The 19627-nt window shown below is 55.9% G+C and overlaps 2 protein-coding genes and 1 long non-coding RNA gene across 4 annotated transcripts; 1 reads left to right on the top strand and 2 right to left on the bottom strand.

The window, feature by feature from the left end:
* Positions 1–225: 225 nt before the first annotated feature.
* Positions 226–4594, bottom strand: Pycr1 (pyrroline-5-carboxylate reductase 1). Of its 2 annotated transcripts, XM_046463282.2 has the most exons (8): positions 4547–4594; positions 4098–4211; positions 3780–3850; positions 2997–3176; positions 2569–2790; positions 2272–2364; positions 1941–2104; positions 226–1157 (listed from the first exon to the last, which is right to left on the bottom strand). In XM_046463282.2, the coding sequence occupies exons 2-8, from the start codon at positions 4162–4164 to the stop codon at positions 998–1000; spliced, it is 957 nt and encodes a 318-aa protein (XP_046319238.1). In that variant the 5' UTR covers positions 4165–4211; positions 4547–4594; the 3' UTR covers positions 226–997. The 2 variants fall into 2 exon arrangements, with proteins under 2 accessions (XP_046319238.1, XP_058441228.1); XM_058585245.1 differs by lacking the exon at positions 4547–4594 and having other exon boundaries at positions 2997–3173; positions 4098–4340.
* A 1708-nt stretch (positions 4595–6302) lies between these two features.
* Myadml2 (myeloid associated differentiation marker like 2) lies at positions 6303–8892 on the bottom strand. Its single transcript, XM_058585246.1, has 2 exons — positions 7658–8892; positions 6303–7510 (listed from the first exon to the last, which is right to left on the bottom strand). The coding sequence occupies exon 1, from the start codon at positions 8745–8747 to the stop codon at positions 7824–7826; it is 924 nt and encodes a 307-aa protein (XP_058441229.1). The 5' UTR covers positions 8748–8892; the 3' UTR covers positions 6303–7510; positions 7658–7823.
* On the top strand, positions 8636–19614 carry LOC124105893 (uncharacterized). Its single transcript, XR_009228518.1, has 5 exons — positions 8636–9081; positions 12260–12329; positions 14554–15839; positions 16638–16824; positions 17431–19614. It is a non-coding gene; the product is annotated as an uncharacterized LOC124105893 (long non-coding RNA).
* Positions 19615–19627: the final 13 nt, after the last annotated feature.

Genomic DNA, 19627 nt, shown 5'->3' with positions numbered 1-19627 from the left:
GCTGGCCACAGCTGGATGTAAGCCTCTGTCAGTGCCAGCTTCTAGGCAAGTCTGTAATGGATGAGGCCCAGAAGCTCCCAGCCCTCTGTTTCTGGGGGCCTTAGCCTGGCTGCCTTGGGACTGCAGGGCTTGGACCACGAGTTGCTGGCTAGGCCCTCAGCATTACACTCTCGGGTGCAGAGGCCTCCCTCACAAGTGGCAGTTAGAAGTCAGGGCACTGAGAGCTTTCAGAAAACAGTTTATTCAACCTAAAGGTCGGGAGGGAAGTGACGCACCCCACCAGGCAGATCAGGAGTGTGATGGCCTGAGTGTGCTGGTGGTCACTGGAAGTTCAGCAGCTACCCAAGGAGTCCTCTTCCCAAATGCTCGACAGGATTGAGGAAGCTGGGCAGCTGGCCAAGACAACTTGGGTCCCTGGCACCAAGCTCAAGACGCCCGAGATCCTCTGCCAGCACACAGGAGGGAGGCTGAGTGGGGAGTGGGAAAGGGCCCTTGGGTCTTTCTGTGTTGGGTGCTAGGAACGGAACCAGGGCCTTGCCATGCCAAGTGCTCTACCACTGACCTTTGCAAAAAGAAGGGGCAAGCCCACAGCAGCTGACACTGGAGTTGAGGGGGGTGAAGACCTCAGGCTAGAGCTATATAAAAAGCTCGGGGTGTGAGGAGGTCAAAGAGCCCATCCCTGTTATGGGCTGAAGCCTGGGAATCATGGAGGCTCCCAGTGAAAGGGGATATGCCCCTCCCTGGCCACAACCCTGGCTGACCCAGACTGTGGGCAGATGCCCATTGAAGGGTCGGAGACCCCCCAGGACAAGAGCCTGGAGCCAGGAGAGCAGGAAGTGGAGAGAAAGGCTGGGCACGGGAGTATGCACGTGCAGTCTGAGCACTTGGAGGCTCAGGTGGGAGGATCTACGGAATCCAATGACTCCAGGCCCAGGGTGGGCAAAATAACAAGAGGAGGGGGGAGGGAGGGAGGGAGAGCAGGTGGAGGCAGGGTGCATCACTCCTTGCCTGCCGAGGCCAGGTTGCGGGCCAGTGGCTTGGCAGGGCCAGAGGACAGAGAGGCCCCTGCAGGGGAGTCCAGCTTCACCTTGTCCAGAACAGTCTTCTTGATGGCAGCAGGTGAGACCTTCTCCTGGTCGGCCATGCTCTGCAGTTCCCTGGACAGGCAGCAAGGGTTGGGCTCAGGCCTCTGCCTCCTTCTGGAGGCCACAGCTCCTAGGGTCTGCCCACCTCAGTGGTGCTGTGCCATACGACCTGCCTTCCCTGCACAGCTGCAGGGCTCCCACTAACCCCATTCAAGGTGGCTCAGGGTCACACATCTCTCTGTGGCATGCCTCAGTCCCTGAGCTCTCGCTACCTGACTGCAGGACTAGCCTCCTGCCACTCCTGTCTCCCGTGCAGTGCAGCCCTGCGTGGGGCTTGCTGTCGGGCAGTGCCACTCAGTAGTCTGGGAGTTTGCACTAGCCAGTGGGCACTGTGGCCAGAAAGGTGCTGCCGGCCACCCTGTAGACTTGGCTCCGCCTTGGACCAGCCGCAGAATCCCAGCAGTTTTCTTTCAACTCTCACCAAGCTTTCCTTGGGCCAGGACACTTATCTAACTCCCTTAATCCCCAGACAGGGCAGGAGGGTGTTGAAGCCGGACCCCAGGGTTCTCTGACATGCCAGGCTGCCCTTCCAACCCAGTCCTCTGGCCATGTTGATGAAACTGCACAGGGACAACAGTGCAGCCTGGAGAAGCTTTCGTCACATGTAGACGCCCACAGGACTATGGAGGGGGTGAGGGGGGCACTTCAGAGTGACTCCAGGAAGCTCGGTGTTCCTTGTGTCCTGCCCAAGTCTAGGCCACAGCTCAATAAATAACTTGCCCTGAGCTGCCCCTGTAGGGCCAAGGCTATAGTGTGCTGGAATGGGCAGCAGCATGGGGCAGTAGAGGTCCTCACCGTGTGCGGATGCAGGAGGCCTCCACAGCATTGATGAGCAGGGAGCGGAAGCCCCCACTCTCCAACACGTGCAGGGCGTGGATGGTGGCCCCGCCGGGAGAGCAGACGTTGTCTTTGAGCTGGCCTGGGTGCTCTTCCGAGTCCAGTAGCATCCTGGCGGCTCCCTGCAGCCAGAGAGGTACTAATGGGGATGGGCCATCCCCCTGCCTCTGCAAGCACAGTCCCCAGCCACTCCAGCACAGTAATAGCCAACTCCCCACCCATCTGCCCCTGTGTACAGGGTCAGAGCTGGCAATGAACCACCCTCACCAGAGGATCAGGAAACACTGACCAGAAGGGCCTGGGCCCCAAGGCGGACTGCCAGGCGCCTTGGAAGTCCCATTTTAACACCGCCATCAGCCAGGGCATCCAGGGCAGTGAATGCCTGCAAGGAGAAGGCACCCTGAGCCACAGTCCTGGCCTCTCTTCCTCTCCCTCTGTGGCCCAGAGCTCAGTGCAAGAGAGCACCAGTTCCCACAGCCATGAAGTTCCCACCCAGCCCTCCAAGGGAAGCAGAAACAGAGGGTACCCCAGAACCCTAGGAACTTTCAACTCCCCCCAGTCACCACCCACTACTACCAGCCCTCACATAGGCAGGGCCACTGCCACTGAGCCCTGTGACAGCATCAATCAGGTCCTCCTCCACCTCTGTGCAGAAGCCCACGCTGCCTAGGAGCTGTTCCAGGAGCCTGCCATCCTCCACTTGGGCATGGGTGCCCGTGGCATATACGGTAACCCCCTCTCGCACCACAACTGGGGTGTTGGTCATGCACCGAATAACCTTGGGCGCTGGTCGAAATGCTGTCAGTTTCTGGAGAAGAAACGGGGTGTGTCACCCTGGCCTTGGCCACCCATCCTCACCTCAGGTAGGCATACGTATGGACGTGCTGCCCTAGTGGAACACTTCCTGCCCACTCACAGATGGAGAGCCCAGGCATGGAGTTCCTGTGTGCACTCCACGTCCCCACCCTCACCCTCACCCCAGCAGGCCCCGTGAACCCAGCCCACAGCACCCACCTTCTCAATGGAGCTGATGGTAACACCAGCTGCACAGGACACCACAATGTGCCTGTCCTCAATGTCAGTGCCAATCTCATCCAGGATGAAGGGGATGATATGCGGCTTCACGGCCAGGAAGAGCACGTCACTGTGCCGCACAGTCTCCTTGTTGTGGGGTGTCAGGTTCACCCCTATCTTCTGCAGAAATGTAAGGCAACTCAGACTGCCCCAGAAGTTGTCCTCCCCTCTGCTTAACCCAGAGGCTGCTGGGCCAGTTACAGGCTGAGCTGAGGGCCCACAGCACAGAGCCTGGAACACCCTCAGCTGCCTTCTCGCCCAGAAATGTAGGAAGCACTCTGTTCTTCATCGAGTCCCCTTTGCAGACAGAAAAGGGACACTGCATGCAAGCCACAACCCCAACCCCCTCCCCCATCTCAGGATGCAGCCTCCAGAGATGCCTGCTCTTCAGGTATGGGTAACAGTCAAGTTGAAAGCTTGCCTACCCTTAGATCTGGAATCCTGACTCAGAGGTGACAAACTGAAGCTGTATTCAGCCCCAGGTGTGTCTTGTCTGGCCTTCTGCTATGGCCCCATCTGCCTGACTCCCAGAGCTCCCTGTGAACACTGCTCCCACCAGCCTTGCATACCACCAGCAATGGAAGCCATAGGCAGGGCCAGGAGGCAGGACCTGGAGACACACCAGCCCAGGCCCAGCCACTGTCAGGGCTGCCCAACACCCAGCCCCAGACACTGACTCTCTAGGAACCCAGCCTTCCTGCCTACCCTCTGCCCAGTACCTACCCTGAGGGCAGAAACTGTGGCCAGGTCCATGTCTGGGGAACTGGCCATTATCTTGTGGGCAGCCAGGATACCTGGGGTGGGCAAGACAAGTTTTCCTCCCTCAAGGCCAATTCCGGCCTCTCTCTCCCACCTTTGGGGGAAAGAAGCTGCAGAGAAGTCCCACCCTCAGGATAAAAGAGGAACCCCAAACATATGGAAGCTTCCAATCCCTCAGGACTCAAGCCAAGTAACTCAGACCCCCACCTTCAGCCCCAGCCCTACCCAGGGTAAGGGGGCCCAACCTCATCCATTTGGTCCCTTCTTGACCCCAGAGTCTACCTGCTGATGTGAAGCCCTTGGCTAGAGCGAAGGCCAGCTGGCCAGCCCCGATGAAGCCCACGCTCATGACGCCTGGAGGCCGGAAGCCCGAAGCCCTCACAGCTGGTTTCGGCTCTGCAGGGCAGGATGGAGAGCTGGAAGTTAGGTGGTCAGCACCAGGGCTGGCCACTAATCAGGCGGCCAGGCGCCCCGCTACCTCCTAACCCAGCCAGCCTAACCGGATGTTGCCCATCCGTCCCGCTCGGTAACTGTCCCAGCTCCCCCCCCCCCCGCCCACAACAACGCAGTCCCCGGCCCGCTGTCGAGGGTCGCGAGCTCTCTGGACGAGCCAGGGAGCCGCCGGGAATGAGAGAGGACCGGGAGAGAACCCAGCGCCAGGAGGCCCTCCACGTCCGAGCCCCCGCCTGCCCGCGCCCCAGCAGCAGAACGCCCGCGGCACCCCCGCCCACCTAAAGCCGCGCAGGCTGTCCCGCCGCAGCGCCGCGCCCGCCACGCGGCACCCGCGCCCCGGCCCCGCCCCCCTCTGCCCCAGCCAATCCTCGGTGCAGCCGCCGCGCGCCGGCCAATCGGGAGCGGCGACCGGAGCCTGGGGTGTTGCATCATTCCGGAGGCCGGCCGGTCGGCCCCGCCCCACTCCGGCCGCCGGGGGTGGGAGGCGCTAGCGCTTCCAGGCAGCGGCCCGGAGACCCCTCCGGGTGGGTGTCTCCTCGGTAGAGCTTCCTCGCAGACCGCCTTTGGAAGCTGGCCACTCTGTGGTCACAGGCCTCTACACACACTCCGAACAGGTGGTGTTCAACTCGTAAATTGGGGAGGACGATCCTGTAGTGCCCCAGCTCCCCAAGTTCCTGGAACTCTTAGGCCCTGGGTTTTAGGGAGAACAGGACTGTAGTCATCCTTCCCGCGCCCCAGGGCATGCCCAGGACCTATTTCCCTGTGTTGGGGCTGCAGGATAGTCTAGGACCATGGCATAGTAGAAGTGATCACCACGACAACCCATCCCCCCACGGAGGGCAGAGGTGTCCTGTATCATTTTTTTTCTGTTGTGTGTCTTAAATGAGGACCAGCTGTGGGCCAGGTGCAGTGGCAACGCCTGTAATCCCAGTGGCTCTGGAGGCTGAGGCAGGAGGGTCACCAGAGTTCAAAGGTTTAAAGCCAGCCTCAGCAACTTAGCGAGGCCCTGTGCAATTTAGTGAGATCCTGTCTCTAAATAAAATATTTGAAAAAGCGCTGGGGATGTGGCTCAGTGGTCAAGCACCTCTGGGTTCCATTCCGGATTATCAAACACCCCCCCCCAAAAAAAAAGGGTGAGGACAAGCTGCTTCAGAAAATAACCTGAGAATGATTAAGATGTTTTTGTCCTGCAGGCCTGGCTGCAAACTCTGGCATCCTGTCCCCCTGGTTTCCTTCTCCTTGACCTTTAACTGTGACCACCAACACCAGGGCCCTGTTTGGGAGGGATGAGTTTGGTCTTTGCACTCCAAGGGAGGGCCTGGGTAATGGTGGGTTTCCACAGTGCAGCTCAGACCCATGACAGGAAGCCAGGTCTGCTTTACACTCCTAGAACAGAGCTCCCTGTGTAACGGGCACTGTTCTCCAAGTGGTAACAACACATCTTACTCTTTCCTAAAAACAAAGCCAAGACCATCCTCTGGTCCAGGGAGTAACCATGGCAGGACCAGCCCTGAGACGAGCCTCCCGAAGCCCTTCTCCCAGGCCCCTCCTCTGCCTTACCTCAGGATCTCTGAAATTCGGGTGGCGTGGGTGCGGGGGCCAGAAAACCCCTGGGCCATTGAGGAGACTGGGGGCTTGGTGACAGGTACTTTGTTTCAAAGCTTTGTCTATCGGAGGAAGGAAAGAAGAAAGCAGGGTCCCTCCTGGATCATGTCCAGCCCTCCCCTGAGAGTCAGGATGGACGTGGCCCACCTGTGACATGACCTCCTGACCCCAGCCTTCTCAGCCCCAAGACCCAGCAGCTGTCTACCTGCCCTTGGGGATCTGCTGTTGAGCCCTAAGCCCTCACCCCCTCCAAGTAGAAGACATTGGTCCAGACCCAGCTTGTTGACTGACTCAAGGGTACCCTCTCCAGCCAGCCAGCCCAGGCCACTGGGCTTACGTGGTACCACAGGACCATCGGGGCCTGCCTCGGGGCTGCTCGGAAGCTGTCAGAAAGGGCTATCCAGAAAGGGCAGCAGCCCCTCTGCCCATGCCCCAAGTCACGGAGACTCCCAGGTGGAGGTGTGGGATGAGTGCCAAGGCCTCTAGGAAGGAGGGGACTGAGCTGACCCTCCTTCTCCCCACTGGCCCATCTGAGCCCTCCTGGACTGTCACCCACCAAGGAGGAGCCCAGTTCCTCAGGAGATGAGGCCCAGCCTTCCCTGCACTCCAGAGCCCAGGGTGCTCCTAGGGCCACGTCTTCCTTCAGCCAGGCCCCAGTGCAGACCCTCCTCCCAGGGCATGCCGGGAGCCCAGGAGGTGTAACTGGGCACAGCCCCTCAGCAAAGAAGGCGTAGCCACAGCTGGGGTGCAAATGAATCTCCTTTTATTTACTGCTCAGGGTCCTGGGAACAGCCATGAGCCGAGGGACCGACAAGCTGCTGCACACGTGCTCCTGCTCTGGTGGCCGGTGGCCTGCCCTGGGCTGGGCTCTTGTGCAGGAGAAGCTGGCTGGAGCGTGGAGGATGTTGGTGCCAGTGGGCCCTGAGGGTCAGGAGCAGCAGGCAGCTAGATGCCTGGTGCCCAGGCTCCATGTTCTAGCGACTGCCCCGGGCCGGGCCCTTACCCCGTGTCAGGACTGCCCACCAGGCCAGCCTCCTGCAGGAGTCTCTACAGAAGCTGCTACGTCACAGCCCATGGTGGGCATTGGGCAGGGCCTCCATCACTGGGAACCCAACACCTTGGCACTCTGCTCCTGGTGGTGCTGCCAGCTCAGCAGGCCCTTCCAGGCCACCAGCACCATCTCCAGCCACTGAGCTCTGGAAGGCAGCCCTGGGTGGCCATAGCACAGTCCTCACTTGGCTTCCAGTGGCTGTGGCCACCGGGAGGCTCCCCAGAGGCCAGTGAAGCAGGGTCCTGATTTCTGGGCTCCTTCTCTGTGAGCTGGTGCAGTTTCCAGCAGAGCTCCCTTCACAGGGTTCCGGGCACTGCCCCTTCTAAAGGAGGAGGAGGTTTCAGTCGACCCCATGGGCCTGACTCTGGTGCTCCTGGGCTTGTGTGTGACCCTTCCCACACCTCTGGAAATCGTCCGCTTTCTAACATGTTACCCAGTGTGAGTGCCATGTCCAGACACTGAAGGACATGCTGGTCCACCTCTGAAGTCCATTTAGCCTGCGCGTCCTTATCTATAAAATGGGTCACAGCAGCACCTGCTCCAAGGTTTCCCACATTACAGTGGTCAGTATTGGACCCAGGGAGGACTGGGAAATGGAGAGAGAGAGAGAGAAACACAGAGACAGAGAGAGATTAGAAACAGACGGAGACGGGAAGAGATGGGAAGAGAGCTGCCCTGTCTTCCTGCTCAGGGCCTCTGCCCCCACCCTTCCTCGGACCCCATCCAGCCCAACCTCAGAGTGGAGCCAGAAGTCCAGGCGTCCTCTGCCCGTTGCGTGCGTCTACTCCAAGCCCTCGGACTCCCTCCTGCTCGCCCTCACGTCTGTTCACCCGGGTCACCCACGCATGCCTGTCACCCCCAGCCAGAGCGGGGAGGTGGGCCAGTGGCCACTTGCCAGGCTACAGGGTGGGCACGAAGCGGATCCTCTGGGAGTAGGCAAGGTCGATGACGTAGAGGAGCAGATTGACGTAGGTGAAGATGGCTACCACCAGCTGGCTGTCCCAGGGGCAGCTGCCGCGGGGGCAATCGGGGGGCTTCCTGGGCTCCCCGTACTTGGGATCAAAACAGAAGACCGGCCAGATCACAGCGGCGCTGAGGTACAGGAGCACAGCCAGGAAGGTGTACACCACCACCAGGCGGTCGAAGGGGCAGCCCAGGCCCCCCGTGTGGCCCATCACACTCAGAGCCACCACGGCCACTGTGGCCAGGAAGCACAAGCTATAGACAGCCACACACCACTGGGTGGCCATGTAGCGCCCATAGCGGCTGTCATGGACCAGTGCCCCAAAGATGATGCAGGCCACAAAGGCCTGGACGATCTTGAGAAGCCCTGACACTGTGGCCATGTAGCTGGCCACCTGGCCAGGCCGGGCCCGTGTTAGGGCCACCTCCGCTGCGTAGGCCAGAAAGAGGAGCCCAGCAAAGACGCTGGCCGCCAGGCGGAAGTCCCTAGCTGCGCAGCCAGCAGGCTCAGGTGGACACTCCAGCCGGGTGAAGTACAGTGGGTAGACGACGGCAGCCGTGGCACACAGCAGCGTGGCCAGCATGGCGAAGGCCGCTGTGAAGTTGCCCCAGGAGAGGCGGAGACAACCGTGGAGCTGTGTGAACTCACAGGCCACCACCAGGAGTGACACTGCGAAGCAGAAGCCCCAGGCAGCCACGCAGAAGGTGCCCTGGACGCCCGCAAAGCCACCCCGGTGGGCAACCAGGCTGAAGGTGGTGCAGCCAAAGGCCAGCTGCAGTACCCGGGCTGTGCCCACTGGGGATGTCACAGCACCCAGGTGCAGGTATGCACCCCCGGGGGGCTCCACGGTGCTCCCCATCTGGCCAGCCACCTCTTGGCTTCACGCAGTGCCCCACAGCCCTGGGGTTCCTGATGGCCTGGGGGCCCTCTGTCCTCTGCAGTAGTGACAGGTGCCGGCAGCCTGCAGCAGCGGTGACGATGGTGACATTGCAGCAGGGCAGCCTCTCTGCTGCCTGAGTGGTGAGCGCCCCCCTCCCTGCAGCTATAAATAGACAACCTCCATCAGAGCCCCGGAATAGCAGCCTGTGTGCCTGTCCACGTCCAGGAGGAGCATCTGACCCCTTCGTCCCACGCAGATTCTCTGCTGGGACGTTAACCCCTGGACTGCCTGAGCACCTGCACCCTTCAGTCCGGTCAGTGACAGGGATGGGTGGGGAGAATGCAGAGAGCACGGGCTCCCCCTCCACCCAGCCCCAGCAGCCTCCACAGCCAGCTCTGGGGGAGGGGCACAGGAGGTGGGAGGACCTGGGGGGCTCCCTTCTTGTCACTCACCCCACCCCTCCCAGACAGTGCCTCTAGAATTCTGCTGGGTTTCAGAACCCTGTTGTCCTTGTCCCTGGAGCTCTGGGGAAGGGGAGTGAAGTGTGGAGACCCCAGGCCACTTGTCAAGAGTCCATCCTCATTCTGGCCATGATCTCCAGCCTGGCCCTGGTGGTGCTGGGCTGGGGAGGTGGGAGGTTGGGTTTTTAGTTTTTATCTGGAGGTGGCCTCCGATAGCCTCTGTCCTTCTTAGGCATGGAAACACCTAGAAAATAGATCTGCACCGTTGCTTTGGTTTTTTGTCTTTGGTGCTGGGGATTGAAACTTCGGGGGCTTTTACCCCTGAGCTACATTCCTAGTGCTATTTATTCAGTCAGTTTTTACTAAGGACTGACCCCAGTGTTCAGCCGCAGAGCCACGACCCCAGCCATTTGTTCTATTTTGTTTTATTTCATTTCATTTTGATGCAGGACATTGCTGAGTAGCCCAGGCTGACTGGGAATTGTGGTCCTCCTCCCTCGGCCTCCAGAGTCGCTGGGATTACAGGAGCACTGCTTGTTTTATGTTATTTATTGTTTATTTATTTATTTTGAGACCGGATCTCGCTGTGTTGCCCTCAAACTTCTGGGCTCAAGTGTTCCTCCTGCCTCAGCCTCTGGAGCAGCTGAGATTACCAGTGGGCACCATTGTACCTGGCTAACTTCCCCTACACCCACAAGTACTGAGGATTGAACTCAGGGGCACTTTGCCACTGAGCTACATCCCCAGCCCTTTTATGTGTTTTATTTAGACACTGGATCTTGCTGAGTTGCTAAATGCCTTACTAAGTTGTTGAAGCCGGCTTTGAACTCATGATCCTCCTGCCTCAGCCTCCGAATCGCTAAGATTACAGGTGTGTACTACCACACCTTTTTTTTTTTTTTAGTTGTCAATTGATCTTCCATTTTTATATTTATATGTGATGCTGAGGATCGAATCCAGGCAGGGCCTCATACACACCAGGCAAGTGCTATACCACTGATCCACAACTCCAGCCCTCCATTTTTTTTTAATTTTAGTTATTTTGTATGTATTTGTTGATGGACCTTTATTTTATGTATTTATATGCGGTGCTGAACCCAGGGCCTCACACATGCTCGGCAAGTGCTCCACCACTGAGCCCCAGCCCAGCCCACGCCCTCCATTTTTTTAAAAATATGTATTTTTCAGTAGTAGATGGACACAATACCTTTATTTTATTTATTTACTTTTATGTGGTGCTGAGGATCGCATGTGCTCGGCGAGCACTCTACAGCTGAGCCACAGCCTCAGCCCCATGCCCTCCATTTTTAAATTAAGTTTTATGTGTTTGTTTTTGGTGCTGTGGATTGACTTCAGCACCTTGTACATGCTAGGATCACGCACCCTCTCACTGAACTGTAAGTCCAACTCCATGCTGAAATTTTAATGCAATATGAAATGTTTCTGAAATAGTAAGCAAATTCTGATTGTAAAGCTAGTAGATGCTCAGACCCAGTCAGTAAAGAAAAGAGAAAGAAGGAAGCATCACCTAAAATTCCACTGGATCAAACCCCTGTTAAAATGTCATGGTGTCGGCCCTGGGGAGGTGGCTCAGTGAAGAGCACACACACACACACAAAGAATGTCCAGGGCTGGGTTGTGGCTCAGTGGTAGAGCACTTGACTAGCATGTGTGAGGCACTGGATTTGATCCAAGGCACCACATAAAAATAAACAAATGATATAAAGGTATTGTGTCCATCTACAACTAAAAAAAAATACTAAAAAAAGGACCAGGGATATAGCTCAGTTGGTGGAGTGCTTGCTTCACATGCACAAGGCCCTGGGTTCAATTCCCAGCAACACACACATGCACACGCACACGCACACGCACACACACCACACACACACTAGAATGTCTGGTGTATCTTCATAGATGTTCCCTCAACTTGTAGTCAGAAAAACTTCAGATCTGGGGAAGAGTTGCAAGAGTGTGACCAACACAGTGCCTCCTTCCCCCAGAGTCAAGGATTTTCTTGGTGTGTGCGCACGCCCAGGAACTGGTCATGGTGTGCCCTGTCTGCACCTCCATTAGTTAGTTAATCAATCAGCTCTAGTTCTAGATGTGACAGTGTGGCCCTAGACACTTCCATAGTGGCTCCTCAGAGCAAGGCCATTTTCCTAGAGAAGCATGACATAGCCATGATGTCCAGATACACGTCCCCACCTGTCCTTGGAATACAGATCTGACCGGGGGATGCCCCGGGGTGGCCATCCCGGCCTTCACCACTCTTTACTCTGGAGCCGTCCTTCTTTGGGTGTCGTCGCACTGACCTTTTCAGGGCTGTCACAGACTGGCCTTCAGAACGAGTGCTGTCTGCCTGTTTCCTCCTGGTTGGGCTCCAAGCTGAATGCTTGTGGCAGAAAAACCCGGCAGGGGACATCTCATGTGACAGTTCACCCAGAGCCTGTGAAGGTCAGCCGTCTGGTTGGGGCCCCCACTTAGGTGTCCGCTTGATCCCTTTTATGCGGCCTTCCCCGGGGGTCTTGGTGTCTGTTGATGCTTCTCAAGGGCTCCTCCGCTCCAGGGTGTCCCCCGGGACCCTTCCACAGGAGTTCCTGCAATACGAAGAAACACCTCCTGGGATGACAGGTGCGTGCTGTAGCGTCTGGCACCAGCCACTGTGTGTGCAGGGACCACAGAGCTGATCCCCACAGCCCATCTCTTCATCTCAGTTTTGCCAAAGAAGCAGCAAGTGTCCGACCTCAGATCTCTTCACCGCTGAGAGGCTGGCACCACATTGGTCCGGTGGTTACTGATGATCCCAACCTTCTTATTTATTTATTTACTTTTTTGGTTCTGGGGATTGAAACCAGGGGTGCTCGACCACTGAGCCACAGCCACAGCCCTTTTAAAAATATTTTTTTTGGACACAGGGTCTTGCTGAGTTGTTTAAGGCCTCGCTAAGTTGCTGAAGCCGGCTTTGTTATTTTTTTTTTTAAAGAGAAAGAGACACAGAGAATTTTTTTAATATTTATTAATTTTTTTTAGTTTTCGGCAGACACAACATCTTTGTTTGTATGTGGTGCTGAGGATCGAACCCGGGCCGCACGCATGCCAGGTGAGCGCGCTACTGCTTGAGCCACATCCCCAGCCCCTGAAGCTGGCTTTGGACTCAAGATCCTCCTGCCTCAGCCTCTTAAGCTGCCAGGCCATCTCAACCTTCCTGGTGTCACCACCCCTTAGGTCCAACCCCAGAGCCAATCCCTCTGCTCCTACCCTTGGCCTCTACTCTGTCCGCCCACATCTGCCACCCATGAGCAGCTGGCTGTGGCACCTGAAGCCCTGGGCACTTCAGGGAAACCTAGCTTCAGCACTGCCAGGGCCTATGGTGTCCCCAGGGGCATCAGGCTGGCCTGCACAAATGGGCAACAGAGGTCTCAACCAAGGAAAGACCATCCTGGGAGCCCTGCTGGGCACCTCAGAGTGACCAGCGGACTCTGAGTTCTGAGTGAAAGTGACCCTGGGAGCCACCATAGCAGTCCCAGAGTCAGCAGCTGTGACTGCCTGCAGCCCCAGAGCCGTGGGCGGGCTCCCTGCCAGCCCCCTCCAGGCCCACCTCAGCCTGCAGGGCCCCGGCCAGGAGAAGGCTGTGTCCTCCAGGGGCTGCACTGGGCTAGGGAGGAAGAGGGGATGGGGAGTCCTGGGCCTGTCAGATGCCAGAAGGCCCCATGGGCTGGAGTCTGGGGAGGGCGGTGCCACCCGAAGAGGTCTCCTTATCACCCTTCTGCACACGCGGATGCTGAGGCTGTTTAGCCCTGGCTTCCAGCCACCACCCCACCCTCTGTCCCACAGCGGCTCTCCCCAAGACCTTGGGAAGCACCTGGGTTGGTGGGCCAGCCAGCCTCGGTGTCTACCTCAGGGTGTGGCTTTTCCTGACCCACCCTGCCAAGGTGATGGCTATGCACAAGTGACCCCTAGGCTGGGTGAGGCTGGGCTCCCTCCTGCCACCATGTTCCCCCACCCCTTCCTGCCTGTGGGTGGGGGTCAAGCCTCCATGTTTTCACATAAAGATGAGAAATGAAGTGTCCAGAGGAGCAGAGGACAGGGTGTAGGCACAGCCACCGCCCCAGCCCTGGTTGCTGTCTCCCCTTCTTATTATCAGCTCCTTCTCAGAAGACAGGCCTTCAGGGGCTGTGTGAGAAGAGATGGGAAACAGAATCTACCTCCTCTTCTAGCCACTGGGCTCCCAGCCACCTTCCCAAGGCTGACCCCTGAGACCCTCATGCAGCACCTAGCTTGGTGGGAGTCTAAGGCAGAAGGATGGCTTTGGCCCTGGAGTTGAGGCCAGCAGGCTCATATAGGGAGATCCCTGTCTGAACAAAAGTGCTATGTGCTCTGCTGCCAGGACTGTGCCCACCACAGTGGGGCTTCTGTCTCTAGTGTGGAAGCCCCTGGTCCTCACCCCTTGATCCTGTTACCCACCGACTTGCTCAGCACCCTGGGCTGGGAAGCAGACTGGGCAGCTGACCCAAGGCTGGCCCGGAAAACCCAGAGCAGCTCCACACACGGGCTGTGCCTCAAATCCCAGACACCAGGCCCCAGCAGTCAGCCAGCCACGATCTGCCTGGACTCACAGCAGCAGCGGCTCCGAGCCTGCATCGCCTGCTCCTCAGGGGTGGAAGCGAAGGGAAAAGTTTCCGCAGCAAGGGAGCTGCAGGCCACCCAGAGGCTCAGCAGTGTGTGGGGTGCCCTGACCTCAGTGCCACAGTGCGGGCTGACAGGCGCCCTAGGGTCACAGTGCAGACGAGAGAGGACAGGCCTGAGGGGGTCGTGGGAGGAGCCCGCACAGGCACTGTGTGGGTGGCACCGTTCACTGTTCCAACAGGAGGCCCTGTGGGTAGGTAGGCCTCAGAGACAGGGAGGGGCTGGGCGAGCCCCCAAAATGTCCCCTGCAGCGACTTCTAAGAGGGAATACGCTGTCGGGAGCTGCCACACAGGAACAAGCGCCCCTTGGCCCCGAGAGATGGGAATGTGGATGTGGCGAGCCAGCCGTGGGCTGAGTGCGTGGACTCTGGGCACTGGGCACACAGGGTGGGCCGAACCCATGTGGCCCCTCTGTTTGGGCAGGCCTCGCTCTGCCATGACCCCCGCACAGCTCCTGAGATGGGCACGGCCTTCCTAGATGTCAGTCAACCTGCTGACAGCAGACGTCAGGAAGCTAGACTCAGCCCCCGCAACCTGACCCCTTGCCTCATTGAATGGCCTCTCCCCAATAAAAGGGTTCAGCACGTTCTCTCTCTCTCTCTCTCTCTCTCTCTCTCTCTCTCTCTCTGTCTTTCCAGGGACCCTAGGGTCAGAGGAGCTGTCACAGGACCCAAAGAAAAAGGTCTCTCTGTCTCTGTGTGGTTATGTGGTGCAGCCCAGTTCACCTGGAGTGACCCTGAGTGTTTAGTTGTGAAATGAGACAGTTCTCGGCGCCTCTGCTTGTTCTTTGGACTTTATAATTTTTTTTTCCAAAATAAATCAGATACTTTCTAAACTACTATAAAGAAGACTAGTTTTAAAAATTGTCAACTATAAAAAATTGTCATGCTTTAAAACTTAAAAGCTAATGCATATTCTTGTATGAATAAAAAAAAAAACTTGCCTTTACAAAATTTGTGCTTTAAAAATCGTTTTTTGTACTTGTAGATGGACAGAATGACTTTGTTTTGTTTATTTTTATGCAATGCTGAGGATCAAACCCAGTACCTCACACACGCCAGGCAAGCGCTCTGCCACTGAACTATAACCCCAGACCCAAAATTTTCTGTTACAAAAATTTAAGTTTCTTTCTTTCTTCTCATTCTCCTTCTATTTTTCCTTTGTGCCAGGAATTCAACATTCAACCCAGGGCCGCTTTACCACTGAGCCACATCCCCAGTCCATTTTTTAAATTTTTGAATCAGGGTGTTGCTAAGTTGCTAGGCTGGACTGGAACTTGTGATCCTCCTGCCTCAGCCTCCTGAGTGGCTGGGAATACAGGCATGTGCCACTATACTCAGAGTTTCTTTTTTTAGAACTATTTTATTTTGTGGTCCTGAGGATTGAACCCAAATGCTCTAATACTGAGGCACATCCCCAGCTGTTTTGATTTTATTTATTTTAATATTTATTTTTTAGGTGTAGATGGACACAACACAAGGCCTGTATTTTTCTGTGGTGCTAAGGATCAAACCCGGGTCCTGCCCGCACTCTATGCTGAGCCACAATCCCAGCCCTTTTTTTTTAAATTTTATTTTGAGACAGACTCTTGCTAAGTTGCCCAGGGTGGCCTTGAACTTGTGAACTTCCTGCCTTGGCCTCCCAAGTCTCTGGGATCATACCACCCAGCAATATATTATTCTTTTCTCTCATTCTAATTAACATTTTCACTAAGTGAATCTTTCCCTGTGATTGCACAGTGCCCTACCTTGCTCTAGGCATTGAGAAACAGACGTGGAGAAAGGAGCCAAAAGTCCTCATAACTTGGGCCACAAAAGAGGCAATCGTGGACTGCAATGTGTTGCATAGAGACTCCTGATGAGATGAGAACGTGGGGCCACTGTGAGGAGGTGACCACAGGAGCTCAGTGAGAAGGCCGGCCCAGGTAAGTGTTAGGCAGAGTGATCAGCAGGTGCCAGGGTGTGGCAGACAGAAAGGCCTGGTGTGGGGGGGACCAAAAGGGACCGAAAGGTCTGGGTGGCCTCGGTTCAGGGAAGCAGGGATAATATAAGAGGAGAGGGAAAGCTGGGTGTGGTAGCACAAGCCTGTAATCCTAGCAACTTGGGAGGCTGAGGCAGGAGGAGGATCACAAGTTGGAGGTCACCCTGGGCAATTTAGAAGGATTCTATCTCAAAAAATCACACAAGGGCTGGAATGGGCTGGGGTTGTAACTTAGTGGCAGAGCACTTGCCTGGCACATGTGAGACACTGGGTTTTATTCTCAGCACCACACAAAAATAAAAAATAAAATAAAATAAAATAAAGGCATGCTGTCCATCTACAATTTTTTTTTTTTTTAAAGGTCGGGGGCGGTAACTCACTGGTAAAGTGCCCAGGTTTGGTCCCCAGGGAAAGAAAGAAGAAAGGAAGAAACAAAAGCAGAAACCCAGCTCTGTCCTTCAAGAGCTTTACTTTAAAAAACAAAAGTTCATTTTTCAGTGGCAGTTGAACACACACCTTTATTTTTACTTATTTATTTTTATGTGGTGCTGAGGATGGAACCCGGAGCCTTGCACGTGCTAGGTGGCGCTCTACCACTGAGCCACAACCCCACCCCAAGAGCTTTACTTTTCTATTCTTTTTTTTTTTTTTTCCTGTGCTGGTGGCCAAACCCCGGCCCTTGCTCACGCCCGGCGAGTCCTTGACCACTGGCACCCCAGCCCTGTTGGCTCTTTGGGTTCAGTGTGGGGCTGAAATGTGTCACGGATGTCGACGTGGAGCTCAGATCCCACTGTCAGGCTCCTGAACAGTGAAGGTGCGACTCTGGCCATTCCTGGTGGAGAGGAGAGGCCCAGGTGTGGGTGCCTGTCCTGAGCGTTGCTGCTCCTACAGAAAGTGTGAGACCCCAGCATGTCTAGAAAGGCTGAGCGGTGAGTGCAGAGGGGCCCTGTGCCACGGGTGGCTTCAGTGAACAGGGTGGGTTTCGAGGGGTGGCTCTTGGCAGCGCCCTCGGTCCTTGCAGGCTGAGGTTCCTTGTGTCTCTGGTCCTGGCAGGAAAGTCCAGCACAGACTCACCACCAGTCCAAGGTGAGCCTGACGTATTCCTTGTTCACCACAGTCGTGCAGAGAAAGGGTTTAGTCATCTGGGAAAATCCCTCTGGGCCTGACCCACAGTGTCGTGTTCAATGTGTCTGCTGTGCCCAGACACACAGAGCTGTCTCTGATGCCGTTGGGTCCCCGCAGCAGGAACAACGCACCCTCTAATTGTGCCGAAGCTGCTGCCTACCTCCCTCTCTGCACAGACAGGCAGCACCTCCCATGACCCAACCCAGCTCTGACAGCAGCATGGCAGGCCCCACCTTCTGAACGTCTCCCCAGCCAAGGTGGCACCCCAGCCCCACGGGTCGCCCCAGCCTCCTCTACTGCCCAGCCTCCTTCATGGAGAGAGCGGTCCAAAGCCCACCCAGGAGGCCTGAGGACAAGGCTGCTCTCCCAGGCTCACAGCTACCCCTGGGTGTGTGTTCTCCCATCCCCAGCCTAGGGTCTCTGCAAACCTACTGTGCTGTCTCCTTTGGCTGCTGGGACTCCATGGATTTCTGCAGGAAGCCATGTAGGGTGGCCCACGGAGGAGACCTGAGGAAGTGGACTTTGGTGACGAAAGGCCCACATGGGTCAGGGCAAGGCCTCAGTGTGCTTTGGCCGGACTTAGCAGGGCTACATCTGCCAGGGCAACACTAGCAGCTGTGGTCCTACTCAGTGCTTCTCAGAGTCAGGGTTGCCTTGAGTTGTTGGCATGTTAGACCCCTAAGAAAGTCAGGGTCCACATGGCTGTCCCCACTTTTGGAATGGAGCTGTAGGTTCCTGATGTGTGTGGTTGGGAGCCAGATACAGAGCTCAGGTTGAGCTGTCTCAGGGCCTCTCTAGAGCTTAGGATAGAACCCGCCCGGCAGGAAGTAGGAGCACTGTCACCTGGATTCACATAGATGGCTTTGCTCAGGAATTCAGCCCATGAGGCCCAAGGTCAGTGTTGCTACCACCAACTGTGGCACCATCAAAACCCCTCCCTAGGGCTGGGTCGTGGCTCCGTGGCTTAACGCGCTGGGTTCCATCCTTAGCACCACATAAAACCCAACAAACAAACAAACAAAAAAACTCTCCTCCCTAGGCAAGTGCAGTGGCCCACACCTGTAATCCCAGCAGCTCGGGAGGCTGAGGCAGGAGGATCATGCATTCAAAGCCAGCCTCAGCAACTTAGGCCCTATCTATAAATAAAACAAAAACAGGCTGGAGTGTAGCTTGGTGTTCAAGTCCAAGTTCAGTCCCCAGGGCCAAAACAGAAATAAAAAAATCTCTCTTCTCTGCCTATGTCCCAACAATCCTGCTTCTGTGGTTAACGTAAGTGACTGCTTGCCCCCACACTAAGCAATGTAGACACAAAGCTGTCCACACATGTCCTTTGCACCCAGTGAGTGTGTGAGACACAAAGCCTGTTGTAGGACCAGGAACATCTCCCATCTGAAGCTGTCCTTGTGTCCAAGATAGTGAGGGGTGGAAACAGCCGGAACAGAAAATGCACGTATTTGCTCTTGGAAGTGAAGCAAGGTGGGGAGGGGGCGACTTCACCCTCACAGTTTTGTACCTTTCAAATTTTTAGCTATATGACTGAGTGACATAGTAATAAATAAATAAAAATGCAGAAACTTCTCAGAAAATGTTAGCTGGGTAGGGAATGGTACTTCTGCAGTGGTATGTTTTCAAACTAGACAAAGCTGGCCTTGCACAACACTGAAGGTGCTGATGCCATCGTCACTGTGAAAAAGCTCATGCTACTGATTTATTTTTGTACTGGGGATTGAACTCAGGAACACTGTATCACTGAGCCGCACCCCCCGCCCTAGTCCTTTTGAGACAGGGTTTTTTAAGTTGCCTAAGCGGGCCTCAAACTTGGGATCCTCTTGCCTCAGCCTCCCAAGTCACTGGATTACAGGCATGTGCCCCCGTGCCTGGCTGATGTTATTTTCTTACTGTGTGAGGAGCCACTCTGAATGACCCACATCTTCCAGTCCTGGAGCAAGAAGCTCTGTCCAGGCACTACATTTGTGGTGACTTGGGCGTTGTCTGAGCTCCGGTAAAGGCACGTCTTCAGGTGTAGGTATCATCCTCAGGGTCGAGTTACACTCATCTGACCCTGGTAACCCTGCCCCTTCTGACCTTTTTTGGATGAAACTTTCTAAGAACTAGAGTCCCCCCAATAAACACTCACTTCCGAACGTGCTCGCTCTCTCTCGCCAGCCTCTCTGGACTTTCTCTTGCTCTCCCTCTTGGGGGGCCTGAGGCCGAGAGTGGAGAAGCCGCCCTGAAGCTTGTGTAAAGTAAAGTGTGTCTGTGTTTTGTTTAGTGTCCCTGCAGATTCACAGAGTGACCTGAAGGTCAGCTGCCCGCGTGGGCCAGGGGTGGCATTACTGGACTTTATTCCAATTAAAAAAAAAATATGGAAAACCTGTGAGCCATCGTTGTCAATGTCAGAGAGTCGGGATTTGCTGAATGAACAGAGACTCCTCAGGGGTGGAACAAGACTGAGGTGGAGTGGGGGCCACTGAGCACACAAGAAGGGGTCAGTGGTTGTGACCCCCAAGCCCTTCCCAGCCCCTTGTGCCCTTAAGGTGCGAGTTGAGTAGAGCCACCCTTCAAATAACCAGGTCGAAGCGTGAGCTTCTTTCATTTTCTTTTTTT

Source organism: Marmota monax, unplaced genomic scaffold (genome assembly GCF_021218885.2).
Source record: "Marmota monax isolate L192 unplaced genomic scaffold, Marmota_monax_Labrador192_F-V1.1 WCK01_AAM20220418_F8-fsc00220, whole genome shotgun sequence".
Classification (NCBI taxonomy): Eukaryota; Metazoa; Chordata; class Mammalia; order Rodentia; family Sciuridae; genus Marmota; species Marmota monax.
This window is presented reverse-complemented; position numbering and strand designations above follow the sequence as displayed.

Bases quoted from the DNA above. Each gene is read 5' to 3' on its own strand.
- Pycr1 (XM_046463282.2), bottom strand. From the start codon at position 4,164: ATGAGCGTGGGCTTCATCGGGGCTGGCCAGCTGGCCTTCGCTCTAGCC. The intron at 3,851-4,097 runs GTAGACTCTGGG...TGCCCACCCCAG, and splicing joins CAAGGGCTTCACATCAGCAG to GTATCCTGGCTGCCCACAAG. The intron at 1,158-1,940 runs GTGAGGACCTCT...CTGCCTGTCCAG, and splicing joins GCCTCCTGCATCCGCACACG to GGAACTGCAGAGCATGGCCG.
- Myadml2 (XM_058585246.1), bottom strand. From the start codon at position 8,747: ATGGGGAGCACCGTGGAGCCCCCCGGGGGTGCATACCTGCACCTGGGT.